The following is a 14,806-nucleotide window of genomic DNA, read 5'->3' on the forward strand; positions in this document are numbered from 1 at the left end:
CAGGCAGGTACCCATCTTGTGAGGATCCTACATTCTCACACATACATCTCCGAGTTCTATACCTAGCAGCTGCATATGTGTATGATGGGCTAGGTATAGATGGAAGCAAAAGGAGGAGGCAGTGTTAGGACTCTTCACTGCTGATGACAAAAGGAACAGCCTGAAGCACTCTTCTTTTCTTGCTGGGTTCAATTAGCAGCAGCAGTGGTGAGAAAAATGGGAGATCAGAGAGGGAGAGGGACCTGCACACACTGCATCCAGAGAGGTCATGCCTGTATTTCCGGGGAACTATTTTCTTTGATTTCATATCCAAAATATCTGCTATAATGCACAACATAGATTACGTAGTTGAACGCAATATTCTAGTAAGAACTCTAAGTGATAGGTAACAAATTATTCTTAGGATTTTCATAGGAAAACATGCATGTTGAGAAGCTGAGATTTTGACTGGTAAGAAAGTGTTATGGCAGGACATGGAGGGGATCTGAACCAGGGCCAGGCCAGAGATCAGGATGGAAGCCATAACTTTCATATTAATTATCGACCTGGAGAAAGCTAAGGCTATAGAGGAAACTGTGCCAGATGGACCCCAATGTCATACCCCTGGGTATGACTGATTAGCTGGGGCTCAGTTAAAAACAGCAGTATAACACTCTCCACAGTGCCCTAATGGTTAACCAGCAGGCTTACTTACTCTGTCCAAGTACAGGCCTGTCTGAAATACGTTACTTTGACCAAAGCCCATCAAAAATGCAAATTTTCAGAGCAGTTAGCAGTTACAATCAGAACTGTGAGGAATGTGCCTAAAGAACCAAGTCAAAATACACCTATTGTTGAGGGTCAGTCTGTTGGTTTACCCCTCTGATGCTTACAGACTAAAGCACAACAGAAAACCACAAGGTGGAAAGGCACCAGGTTCACCACCTGAAATTAGCAAGTGCTGTAGTATAGGGACCCTATCTCATACAGCACAAGAAAAGAGACCCATGGAAGAAATGTCCCCAGTGTGTCCGTGGGAACCCAAAACCCTGCCAGGACATGAAGCATCCTGTGGTATTAACAGCATAAATGAGCAGAAGCCAGCAGGGGGTCCTCAGTTTTCAGAAGAACAGTCTGCACCTAACCACAGGAGCCACTAAGGACATGGGTGGCAGGAGGCTGGGATCTGCCACCAGAAGAGAAACAGGCGGTGGTGCAAAGTTAAGTGTGGGGTGGTGGACAACTCAGGTCATGTCACCTGAAAAGAAAGCTGGCATGAGCAGATTTGAAGCAGGTGATTGTGGCCAAGGTAGGAGGGGCTAGGAGGACAGGACAGGGCTGAACATGGAGTGGACAGTGGAAGGGAAATAAGTGTGCAGTACAAGCTTTTATCAAAAAGAAACAGATGACACACTGATGCAACAAGCGTACCCTTATATGCCCGTCCTCATACCTTCCCATGAAGCCCATCCATTCACCCATACTCCCTTACCCAAATACCCATGCTTATTCATTTAATTTTTCATTTATTAAAAAATTCTTATCTACCACAAGTTTGGTTGAGGTTTCTGGATTTTTTAAAAACATTTTCTTCATTGGCAAAACCACACTACAAATGTAGTTTAAAATGTGCAAACTCTGCACAATTAGGTTTATGATATAAATGGAAAGCAAAACTCTACAGAACGATAAAATAAAAGTTCAGGACTAGCAAATCTTATTTGGCATAAAAAATAAATTTTAAAAAATACCCAAACATAAAAAACTCACACTCTAGGAAAGGAAGCAATTAGTTCTCTGAGTTCAGATAACTTCACCATATAACTTTTGTTTTTGTGGTTTACCACAATGTCATATGCACCCATGATGCAACACACTTCTTTTATAGATATGCATAGAATTGGGCATAGAGTACGGTGTATAGCTAGGTCAATATAAACACTGCAACATTACTATAGCAGAAAAACACTAGGATCATGATCTTAACTGTATAGAGAGTTGTGATCATCTGGAGCATTCCCACTCCGACTGACAAAAAACATGTTACAAGTGATCCATGCCAAGTATACTATTCTGTATACTATGTGGAAAACAGAAAATTTTCAGGTATCAAAAAAAATACAAATCAGAGACCAAGAAGATGTGGCAGAAAGACATAGGATAACAATGAAGCTAATTTTCAAAGCACTAGAGTTACAAAATATAGGTTTCTATGAGGCTCATTTTCAAAGCACTGAGGGATCCTTTTACTAAGGTGCGACGAAAAGTGGCCTGTGCTTTTCTCTCCTTTATTGGACTCTGGTAGTGGACTTATATGAAACTATAGAATTATTTAATTTGTGTACAGATAATTTTCCTTAGAATTATTACCATAGTGTAATTTTTCTTTTGCAAGTGATATGCTTGTATAAAATGTATAATAATAAAGAGATTTAAACATAAAAAAAAAAAAAAGAAAAGTGGCCTGCGCTGGTGTAGATGCATGTATTGGATGCGCGCAGGTTCATTTTTAAGCATATCTACAAAAAGGCTTTTTTTTTTTTTACCGAAAATGGACATGCGGCAAAATGAAATGTAGCATGCGTCCATTTTGGGCCCGAGACCTTACTGCCACCCACTGACTTAGTGGTAAGGTCTCAGGCGGTAATCATCAGCGGGCGTACAATGCCAATTACCATCCTGTTAGCGCCGCATGCCAGAAATTTTCCGGTGCGCATAAAAAATGAAATTACCGCCCGAGCCACGCAGTAGCCAGGTGGTAGTTCCAAACTGGCAGACGTAGGCACCTACACAGCTTAATAAAAGGGCCCTAAGTTCCATAGGTTACTATAGAACTTTGTAAGTGCTTTGAAAATACACCTCTATGTAACTTTGTAAGTCTAAATGCTTTGAAAATATGCCTCAATGGGTGTTAGCAATAAATCTGAAAAACCAAAGTCATACTCCACTTGAGTATAGGAATAAAGTTCTTTAATAGTATGTATTAAAAGTAGCACGTCTACCTAAAAATAAAGGAAGTATCCGCCAACAAAAACATTGTAATGAATAAGCTTCTGAGCTTCCTCAAGCCTCCTTTGTAGAAATAACAAATAGCTAAAACGCAGGTCTCATATCAATATTAATAACAACACGAGTCATATACAGTAATACGTTAACCCTTAGTCAACTGCACTGGCACAAGAAGCAAAAAAAGGTAAATATCTGTCAAAGGCAGTGTCACTCCTTGGCTCACTTATTCACATGTAGTCTTTAAAACGTTTTAGATCAACGGAGAAAGGCGGATCAGTCTTTCAATACTATAGTTTAACCAGCCAAATCAATCGAGAGAAAAGAGAAACGACTCAGAAACAGCCGGGGGAAGGGAGGGACAAGCGAGCGGTCGCTCCCCCAACCAGGTTTGTAGAAAAAATGGCGCCTATGCGCCTCTTGCCCAATATTTTATTCTGCCCTCTCCCATCTTTTCCTGCCCCTTCTCCCCGTGGTCTGCTCACTTTTACTGCCCTGAAGAGCACCGTTTCTCCCTCCAGCACCGGCGATTCCCAGTCAGCCTTCTGCCAGCGCGTCCCACCTTTGCGGAAAACAGGAAGTTGCAGAGTGGGCGGGGACGCGCCTGAGGAGAGGCCCCGACGACGGACGCACGCTGGCAGCAGAAGGCTGACTATGGGAATCGCCGGTGCTGGAGGGGGAAACGGTGTTTCAGGGCAGTAAAAGCGAGCAAGAACCACGCGGACGGGGAGAGCGGCCACAAGAGGAGCCTCGCTCGGGAGAGGGCAGAAAAAAAAATATTGGCAAGAGGCGCCATTTTTTCGACAAACCTGTTTGGGGGGAGCGAGCGCTCCCCCTGCGCCCCTCCCTAGCCATGACCGAGGTGACCAAACTGCTGCAGAAATGGCACGCCAGCTTTCAGAAAGGCACGGACTTTGATTCCTGGGGCCAGTTAGTGGAGGCCATTGACGAATATCAAATGTAAGTGTTGTAGCTGACTTTCTGGTGGGGGACTGAGAAGTGGTCTACACAGGGAGGGGTTGGGAATAGTTTTTGGGGATGGAGCTAAATTGATGCCGGACAGATCCAGGGTGGGTTGTTTTTTTTAATGGGACATCGTGAATAGAGGGAGTGGCTCCAATTCGTTGTTTTTTTTCCTTTTTAAATTTAGGCTTTATTCTCTGTCATAATTTCCTTAGAGGTGGTGCTTCGGGGGAGGGGGTATTGTTACGTGCATGTTTGTGTATATACACAGTCTACCCATCATCCATACATCCATTCTGGAACTGAAATGGGAAGTGTAAAATCCCAGCTTTCCCCTTAATAGTTCCATGATAACTGTTGGATGATCTTCCGACTCCTTTCCGTGGGTTCAGGTTGTTTTAAATGAAACTCCCGAGTCCCTACGCTTTCGGTTTCTTTCGGGGCTGTTATGAGTTTTGGGTCCCACCCACACTCTCTGTGTTTTTGGGTGGAGTCTCGGCGCGGGATGTGATCGTGAGTTCAGATTTCAGTAGCTCAGCCGGTCCCCTGGGCTCACAGTTATTTTATTTTTTCCAACCCTGGGCTGGGCGGTGGCAGTTGTGCATTACTTCTCGTCCAGAGGCGCTTTAACTAACTAACGGGGTTGGGAACTTTCTTATGTTGTCTGGTGCCTGGAATTGGGAGGGATAGTGTTGGATCCATCAATAGCTAGGGCGGACCTCCCCAATAGCAAGACAAACCAATTTTCTAGAGGTGCCGACAAATACCGTAAGGTACTCTGGTTTCCGCGTCTCTTCATCTCATCCCACTTGTGGTGTTCAACACTTGTTTGGCTGAACGTATAGCAAATTCTCTAAACTCTCCACATTAAGGTATACCTGCTTAAATGATTGAATACAGAACCTTAATGTCATGTGGCTGTTGCTTGAATGAAGATTAGTGGGGCATGCCATTTGTCATATCTACACACAGCAGAAATTCACACCTCATATGATAGCGACATATTTTTTTAAATGCCTAACTCTAGTTAGTTAATCAAAATCTCAGTAACAAATGAGTTAATAAAGCAAACACTTCTTTGGAAACACTGTAAAGAGTTAATTTTTTTTCAAGAAAATATGACAAATTTAAAGAGGAGTAATAATATTCAGCATAAATAGCACGAAGTGAAACAGTGCGTCTTTTTTGGTAAATCCGCAATCCAATTTACTTTTTTAAGAAAAATGTCAGGTGAATACCCTGAGTTTGACCAGCAGAAATGATCATGGAGAGTGCTGATGGGATGTGGTGGCAGACCTGGGAGAATGTTATTTCAGTCTGGTTGTGTACGCAATGTGGCTTACTTAGTACCGGAGAGGCCTTTGCAGGCTCCGGTGTGAACAAATACAGTGTGATGTTGTGGTAAGATCAAGTTCATGTGGCACAGCCACATTAGGGAATCGGAGAACTACTACTACTACTACTACTACTTAACATTTCTAGAACGGAAGAGTTGTGTTATGTCCATTACGTGCTTTATCTTCTTTGATTTACTATTCATCTCATTACTATTAGAAATACCATTTTTTTCTCTCTTTTATTAGTAATTTGATTTGTAAACAGCTGTGCTGTGCTATCACAAAGTAACAGTATATGAAACCAAATAAACCATTTGCTGTTTTAGCATCGCCACTTGCCTCACAGGTGAAGTCTTTCAAAAAGTGTTCAAACAAATTGTTCCTTCTCAAACAATGTGACCAACCAGGCCCCTACTTAATGAATTGATCTGGTGGTTCAGTGGTTTTTGGTTTAGGCCCATGTATTTTGTGACACTTCTCTACCATTTCAAAATATAATTTGGGAATGTAAATGAGTATAAATGTGACATTTCTTGGTATTATTTTCTGGTACCTTATTTAGATATTTTTAATCTTTAAAATAAAATTTTCTTGAGTAAAGAATTGTTTGGATTGTTAGTTCACTTGGACATTATGGAAAAAAGGTCAACAACCTGGTTGTAGGATATGCCTGTTTATTTGTCTAACTATATTTGTGGCTAATTTTCCAGATCAGTGAAGAAAGAATATGGTTACAATGGGTTTCCAAGGTACAGACTGTGGAGCCAATGTAGAAAGTGTTAGCGCGGCGTTAAGTCTGGTGGGTTTTGACTGGCTGAGCGTGGGTATTTAACTCATGCTGAACCTATTAGATAGGCCAGTGCTGGGCAGACGTCTACAGTCTGTGCCCTGAAAATGGCAAGGACAAATCAAGATCAGGTGTTCATATGTAGTATTACACCATACGTTATGCTATGAGTTTAGCTTGTTGGGCAGATTGGATGGACTGTACAGGTCTGTGTTAAAATGCATTTCAGCTTGGATATTTAACTCGCGCAGAAACCATTACTGTAGAATGTATTTAAATGCATTTAAATGAAGTCATTTGGTATTCCCCGGCAATGCTCAAAAAAAAACAAAAAAAGATCACACACACATGCACAGGAACCTTTTTGCCAGGTCTGGGGCAGTGTGGAAGTGCTGGATGAGAGGAGCGTTGTCCAACGGCATCCCTTCTTTCCCTCTAGCCCAACCACCCTGCCCTGGGCTGCTTTGTGCATCGGCCCAGCTTAACAATAACTCTACCTCCCAACCCAACCTTCCCTTCCCCTAATATAAAAAAAAACAAAATTTTCTGATCTAGTGGCCCCTCTGCTCCCCCCCCAAATTTCCTGGTACTCTATTAGTTCTCCCTCCCGCCCCCCCAAAAAAATTCCCGGTAGTCTAGCGGGATCCTCTACCCCACCCCAATCCTAGCCCACATGCCTCTGCCTTGTTTGATGTACAGGATGGAGGGTCCTGCTAGACTACCAGGGCTTTTCTTGTGGGGGAGGGGAGGGAATTACTGGACTATCAGGGAATTTGTGTGGGGGGGGGGCACTTAGACAACTGAATTTTTTTTTTAAATATAAACTGAAGGAGAGGTCAGGGCGGGAGGGGGCCAGGGCCACTAGATTACACAGAAGGCAAGCTTATGTGTGGTGATGTGACAAAAAACAACTTTCCTGTCAGTGCCTGAGCCAATCACTGCTCAGGCATCGACAGGAAAGTTGACATTTGTATGATCCTTAGTTTGAGCATGCCAAAGGAATTTTTTGGTGCTAATTTCATGGTAGAGTGAAAATACTAGCATGAACCTTTGAGCATCAACCTGTAATTTTGGTCTTAAACTGCCATTATAGCTTAATAAAAGAGGGAGGAGAGACGGGAAGTAAAGGCAAGGAGACAGTTGAAAGGTCCCACGTCTGATAATGGGTTAGCAGCCAATATCTTGAGTTCATTCTTTAAGAAATGTTTGTTTATTGAGTTGTGTTGAATCTATTACAAAAAAATCACTTCCTTGGTGACTTTACAGTCAGCGTACTCAAACTTCAGCAGCAGACAAGAATATTTGAAATTTGCATTATTAAACACTTTTGAAATTAACACAAGGATTTGGAAATGGTTTTAGAGCCATTCCAAGTGTAGTACTACTGTTTCATCTGTCCCCCACCCTGTTATGAGTTTGTAATAGAATAGGGTGATAGTCTAATATACATTACTCTGTGCTTGTTAAACCCAGAGTAACTATGCTGTTTGTTCACTGATCTGATGGAGAGGATAACTCCAGAAAGCTTGTAACTGATCAAGTTTTGGTTGTTATTGATACACCACAAATCATGTGAAATATGCATCTAAATGGTTAGCAAAATATTTAAAATAATAACTAAAAAAAGGGAATAGAAATAATAAAATGCAGACCAGGACAAACGTAAGACAAGATGAAAACAATAGGAAATAAAAAGGATAAGAATTAAACTCAATTACAGAGCCATGATAAACACATAAAGGGAAAATGGGTAAGGGCACACACACAAGCGTGCTGTGGCAAGTGAGTATGGAAATTTTGAAAAGAATAAATCAGGTTATGGAAAATGCTCGTTTAAAGAGGTGAGTCTTAAGGTCAGTTTTACATTTCTGGTAAAATAAATCAGCCCTGGGGGTGGGGCGGGGCAGCAAGGCTAAAGCAGGAGTGATAAATAGTGTTGAGCTAGATATTGTGAAATGAGGTACTGTAAGCAGATGCTGACTGAAGAGAGAAGGGTATGAGAAGGAACATACTGAATAAGAGTAAAAGGAAGGTGAGCTAGTGAACATGAATTCATGTGCAGTGATTAGAGATTCGAAGGCAATGCGGGAGGACGTGAGAAGCCAGTGCTGAGAGATTAGAAGGGGGTGATATCGTCAAGCTTTTTCTTGGTAATTTGACTTCAGTTTTCTGAATGAATTAAAGTCTCCTGAGTTTGGTAGATGATAGACCTTGATAAAGGGAATTACAGTAATCTTATTTTTGATTATAACTAAAGCAAAATCTGTAGGGAAGACACTTCAAGAATTGGTCATATGGCACATATTTGTCACAGGATGAAAAAGCCCTTCATTATAGCGCGGAAAGATAGTGCTGTGTCTAGGGTAACTCCAAGGACTTTAATGGAGCCCTTGAAAGGGACATGATGGAGCTGGGGACTGCATGGAAAAAATGGCCTCTGATTTGGAGGGATTTAATTTCCTATGGTATGTACTAAGCCAATCAGAAATTTCAGTGAGATGCAGAGAGCCTGTAGTCATGATGTCAGATGAAGAGGAGTCTAGTGGAACCAAAAGCTGAATATAGTCAATGTAAAGAAAAAATGTCAAGCCCAGATGGTATCAAGAGAGCAATTGATGAGAGGAAAAGACCCCCAAAGAGCATTATTGCATCTATTAATGATTGCAGTTGATCCACCTTTTTGTGAATTTACCTGTTTTTTGTGAACCTGATTCATGCTATTATTTGTGTCTGTGTGGAAAAATATTCAACACATCAGACCCACATACATCTGTGGTAGTCTGACATGATTCTCATTACATATATTTTGGAATAAAAGGTCATTTACTTAGCATTTTTATCCTGTCAGTCACAAATAGTAGTGAGTGGTAACAATAACATAGGACACAAGATAACATACAACATATACACATACAGATTTTAAAAACTTAATTTCATGACCACGATCCATGCTCTAGGAATCTTTTCTGCTGTTCATGTTGTTGTCATACTTGCATGTTTTGCTGTGGTACGTGCCTGTTAGATTTTTCAACAAGACAGTGATCTGAAACATACCTCAAATTCTACCATTATCTACTTAAAGGAAATAGGTGAAAGTTTTGGAATGGCTTTTGCAGCCTACAGACTTGAGTACTTCTGAAAGTCTATGGGGAGATCTTATGCATGCAAGGAGACCTTAAGAATATTTCTAAGCTAGAACAGTTCTTCTACAAGGAAGAATGGGAAATTCCAAAAGCAAAAATAGATTATCATCTGGTTACAGGAAATATTTGGAACCTGATATTACTGCCAAAGGTGGTGGTAAGAGTACTGACTAGAAAAGTATCACCTCCATCACCTGGTGCCTAAGCTCTGAATAGCAAGGAGAGAACATGTATGCATCTGGGATGGGCAAAGAACATTCAAAAGAGTAGCCACTGGCTCAACTCTTCGAGGACCAATCAGCGTGATGGCATCAACTAGCTACAAGGGCCTTTGAGGTTTCTGGGGGGATGGGGGGGAACGACGACTCCTAACCAGCTCACTCAGCACTTATGCTTAGAGAGGAAGATCAATGGTAAAATCCTTGAACTGAGGCAACCAGCATGATAGACCCCTCTGCAAGGCCCTCATGTGCTCTCTTACCCAGAGCATAACCTCAAGATGCTGCCATAGAGCCCAAGAGCTGAAGGTAATCACATACTTGGAGATTCCTCTGAGACTTCAAATTTGCTGGAACAGTTTGGAAATTCTGCCTTGAATCAGAAACAACATCCTGAAACAGGTGTCAAAGTGAGCCCTTAAATATTCTAGTAACTTAAGCTGTTCTCTTTAGTGGGTTGGTGGTGATTCTTTGTCAGTCAGTGGCTAGGTGCATTAAAGAGGTGATTGCTTTGGTTTATGTCCTGAAGAGTTGGCGAGGTCTAGAAGGTTTGAGAGTATAGTCCACAAAGGCCAGGGCTACTTTGTGAGCCAACAAACGAGTGATGTTGCTGTGAGATACATGGAAGGTAGCAACGTGGTCATCCTTACATTCCTTTGTCAAGTGTTTGTAGGCTGGATGATCAAATTTAGGAGGGTTTATAGGCTGGATGATCAAACTTAGGGGGGCTTGGATTTAGGGAGGATGTATTTAAAACAGCTGTGGCCTTCTCCCTGGTTGTGTGAAGCTTTAATATATTCAGTTTGTCTGGCCTGGTCTAGCAGGATGATAAGGAAGGAGAAGTTTTTGATTCTAATCTGATGTAATCTGCTTGGATTTTAGCAAAATATTTGACACAGTTTTGCATAGAAGGCTCATAAATAAACTGAGAGGGCTGAAGTAGGACCTAAAGTGGTGAATTGGATTAGAAACTGTCTGAATGGGTTTCATTTGGAGGAATGAAAGGTAAGTAATGGAGTGCCTCAAGGATGGGTATTGGGGCCAATTTTATTCAATATATTTGTGAGTGACATTGTTGAAAGGTTAGAAGGAAAAGTTTTACTTTTTTTGCTGGTGACATGAAGATTTGTAATAGAGTGAACACCCTGGACGTAGTGGACACTATGACAAGTGATTTTCTATGTTGCAAAGCACTTCTCTATTTTGCATAAATTGTATGTTGTATATTATTTTTCATTAAGTTTCCATTTTCTTTCTCTGTTAATTGAAAACTTTAATAAAATTTCTGAAAAAAACCTATTTGACAGTTAAAATTTTAATGCAAAGATGTGTAGCGTGATGCATTTGGGAAATAGAAGTCCAGAGGAGTTGTATGTGGTAGGTGGCTGATATCCATGGACTAGGAGAAGGACCTTGGGGTATTGTCTCATAATCCCAAGATTAGCAAACCATTGTGACAAGTCTATGGCCACAGTCAGAAGAATGCTAGACTGCATCTAGAGGCCTAACCAGTAGAAGAAAGGAAGAGTTAATGACCCAGTACAAGTTGTAGGTGAGGCCCCATGTGAAATTGATTGAGTTTTGGAGGCTGTATTTTAGTAAGGACATAAAGACTTGAAGCAGTTCAGAGAAAGGTGACTAAAATGGTATGGGGGTTTGTGCCAAAAGATGTACATATTTAGGTCTTCAAGGCTCATTTTCATACAACCTAGAGGATAGTAAGGATGGGGGAAGTATGATAAACATTTAAATACTTGAAAGGTATTAATATACAAACAAATTTTTCCAAGGATGTGAAAACAGTAATACTAGATGACATAATTGAGGTTGCAGGATGGCAGACTTAAGAGCAATAAGAAATACTTTTTGATGGAGAGGGTGGTGGATGCCTGGAATAGCTTCCCAGTCAGTATCATAGGGAGGAACTTCTACAAGGTGTGGGGTGGGGAAATGCCTCCTCTTGCCATGCTCCCAGGTCTTAAGCTGCTGTCATTTACTATGTTACTGTGGTTTTATAAAAGCTGCCAGTAAAGGTAGGCAACTGAGAAACGTGTCTGGTAATCAAGAAGTTCATATTGCACCTCCACCATGGCGACTTTAAACGATCAACCGACTAGTAAAGGCTGTAGTCTATTGAAAATTAAAGGGCCTGGAATCTTTTCATATTATTTTGGGTTAAGTTTTGGAGGATGTTCAGCCGTATATTGAATCTTACTATTTGCTATCTTGACAAATAATTGTTTTTCTATATGAAATTAATGATTGCTAAATGTATCTCTTTTTTTAAAAATCTAGATTAGCAAGGCAATTACAGAAGGAGGCCCAGTCTCAGCCAAACTCTTCTGAATTTACAGACGATCAAAAGGTATGTATTCTTGAGCATATTGAAGCAGCAAGTAGTAGAAAGCTTGACGAGATTATAAAGGTGAATTCTGTATTTATACATTAAAAATTTTTTTTTTGGTTCTTTCAAAGGTGGAGAAAAAGGGAGGGAATACAAGAAGAACAGGGTTTGGGGTAGGAAGATTCTGAAGCTGCAGGCTGAACTCAGAACCTCCTTATTCCAACATGCTTACTCCTAAACGCTGCCGCCATTAAATCTTTTCTATTTGAGATGCTTAGTGTTTTTTTTACTTCATTTAGTGGTGACAAAGCAGAACTGGCTGCGGAATCTTTGAATGCAGGCATGCTATCCTTCCATTTCTCTTGCCCCCCCCCCCCCCATCCTGTCAAAAATTTATAGTTCTACCCTTTCTTCCTACCGTGTGTTGTCCAGTTTTATAGCCTCATCTCCTCCCCCTGCTTTTAGACTATAAGCTGCCCAGATGGTATGTACTGTTGGGCGGGATAGAACATTTTTAATAAACTTGAATCTTGTAGTGTATGTTCAGAGCTGGCCATTGAGCACCTGCAAAGTAGGAGCGATGCACAATTGGTCCTGCCTTGGCACCACCATCTTGGAAAATGGCAATGGCTGACTTCATAATGTGCATCCTGGGTTGCCCCATGTGGGGTCAGGCTGCCAAATGAGAGTTTTTTTTTTTTTTTTCTTCATCATTTTATATTTAATCAACCAAGTCAATAACTTGTACAGAAAAGTGTGGCTATCCAGCATAATATAATAAGGAAAAATGTTCTTATCTTGAAAAATATCAATTTGGAAAGCTTCACTCAAGTCCACAAAACTAGATCCAAGATTACATAAAGTGGAGTATTAATTACCAAAGGAAATTAAGAAAGAAAAAAAAGTTAACAGCTGAGACATTAAGGAATTCCCTTTCTTGAATTGGAGCTATCATAAGGGAACAATCAAACCCTTGCAAACCCTGCAAGAAAAACAGTGAGTAGGGAAGGTTTAAAAAAAACATATTTTACAGCTTGGTACCTAACTACACATTTACACGGATAATGTAAATAAAATGTAGCTCCAATCTGAAGGACACCTGGTTTACGTAATAGTAACTGTCAACGTCTCTTCTGAGTTTTTCTTGTTACATCTGGAAAGATCTGGATCTTAAAGCCCAGGAAAGATTTATCTCTGTTTTTAAAGAACAATTTCGTCAACCAGTTTTTATCTGGGGCAAGAGCAACGGTAGCAAGCAAAGTTGACGGTATCGCAGTTTCAATATCCAAAGACTCTAAAATATCTGAAACATCCAAAGGTAAATTTTCTTGAACTGAATTTTTTTGTTGATCCTCCAAAGACTTTACAGGAGGGTAGTATACCTGAGAAAATGGAGGCCAAATGAGAGAATTTTTCCCTTATTTGGTCATCCCTCAAACTACCAAAAAAGTGAGAAATTCCCTTGTTTGGCAAACTGACCCTGCAGTGGTTGGGGGAGGGAGGGGTTATGTAGGTGGGGTGGGATGTGCCACTACACATCAGGGATTATGTTATTGTTGGGGGGAGGGAGGGAGGGAAGGGGGTCATTTGGGGGTGGATGATCGGGGTTCTGGGTGGCTGCAGTGGGGCCTACTAGCTTTTTCTGCCCTGATAGTCCTCTGCAGAAGGGTGAGATAACCCTTCTATGCCTGCTCAGACCTGGTGTTTAGGTTCCCACATTGTACTCACCTTAGTCTTCCTCAACAGTGCTCTGCATCGGGAAAGAATAGCTAATAGCCTCTTTACTATCCATTTAGATATGCTGTGTGCTGGTGCATAATGCAATGTTTTGCTTCAATGTAAACCTTTTTTTTTTTTTTTTTTTGATCAGGTGGTGATTTACTTGCTCATAGACATCTTGCTAACTGCATGCATTCACCCAAGAGTTTCTATATTGATACCCTTCAGTGAAAGTTTGTCAAGACCTGCTTTCAATTTCAAGATTCGGGTCTATTCATTATTTGATATACTGCCCATCACTGCATATCTCCGAATGGTTTACATAAATATTTTGCTAATACATACAAAATCAAAGAGTTCTAGAATCAAGAAAGAACATGGAGAAAGAAAACATATCGTTGCAATGCTCAAACAGAGAGAGCAAGAGGTAGAGAGAGATCATCATTGATGTGCCTTTCTCTGCCCATTATTGTTAGCACCCCAGAATAGACAGGTGAACTGTCTTCATAGGTTAAAAGCCATTGTGAAAAATGTTTTGAGCCCTGTCTTAAATTTAGGCAGAGACATTAAAGTTGCTGGCGAGTCTCTAATTGAATTCAGACAAATATGCCATATAGTGCCACTCCTGCTCCCATACTCTTATCCTGTCCTTCCTGAATAGATTACATAGTAACACAGTAAATGTCAGTAGATAAAGACCTGCATGGTCCATCCAGTCTGCCCATCAAGGTGGCCAGAATCTGGCACTCTGCACAGGTTCCACTTCATGGTTAAACACTGATATATTTAATCTGTCTCTCCTTGCCAGTTTTGGGGCACAGACTGTAGAAGTCTGCCCGGCACTGGTTCTACTTCCCAACTATTGGAGTTGCCGTCAAAGACCATTTTAGCCTTGATCTTTATCTGTTTTTTGCCATTTACGGGACTGTACCGCCACAGCGCAGCTTGATCATATACACACTTGTGAGGTTTACTTTCTTCCTACCACCTCTGTGATGGATGAAGCATACCCAAATGATTCTCACACAACCGGTTGTCAAGTCAGCAACTTCTCTTTATTTTTTCTTCACTCCAAACAACAGTCAATAAGTATAAGCGAAAGCAGAGTGCAAGCAGCAACTGACTTGAAAACGATTACCGAAATAACTAACTTTCTCAAATCTCTGAAAACCTATCTCTTCAACAAGGCCTACAACAAGAATCCATAGCTTAATTATAACACTTCACCACTTCACCTTATTCGGAAAGACATCTTTCAATAATTGACCGCTTAGATCTTTTTTTCTCATCCTTGATCTTGTTGTAACACC

At 40.9% G+C, this 14,806-nt stretch overlaps 1 protein-coding gene across 1 annotated transcript in view; it reads left to right on the forward strand.

The window, feature by feature from the left end:
* Nucleotides 1-3,627: 3,627 nt before the first annotated feature.
* Nucleotides 3,628-14,806, forward strand: part of AIDA (axin interactor, dorsalization associated) — a 133,672-nt gene continuing 122,493 nt past the window's right edge. Inside the window, exons 1-2 of the mRNA XM_030195987.1 lie at nt 3,628-3,945; nt 11,729-11,798. Coding sequence (XP_030051847.1) covers nt 3,839-3,945; nt 11,729-11,798 — 177 coding nt within the window. The 5' untranslated portion in view covers nt 3,628-3,838. The remainder of the gene's footprint in view (nt 3,946-11,728; nt 11,799-14,806) is intronic.

Source organism: Microcaecilia unicolor, chromosome 3, assembly GCF_901765095.1.
Source record: "Microcaecilia unicolor chromosome 3, aMicUni1.1, whole genome shotgun sequence".
NCBI classification, from domain to species: Eukaryota; Metazoa; Chordata; class Amphibia; order Gymnophiona; family Siphonopidae; genus Microcaecilia; species Microcaecilia unicolor.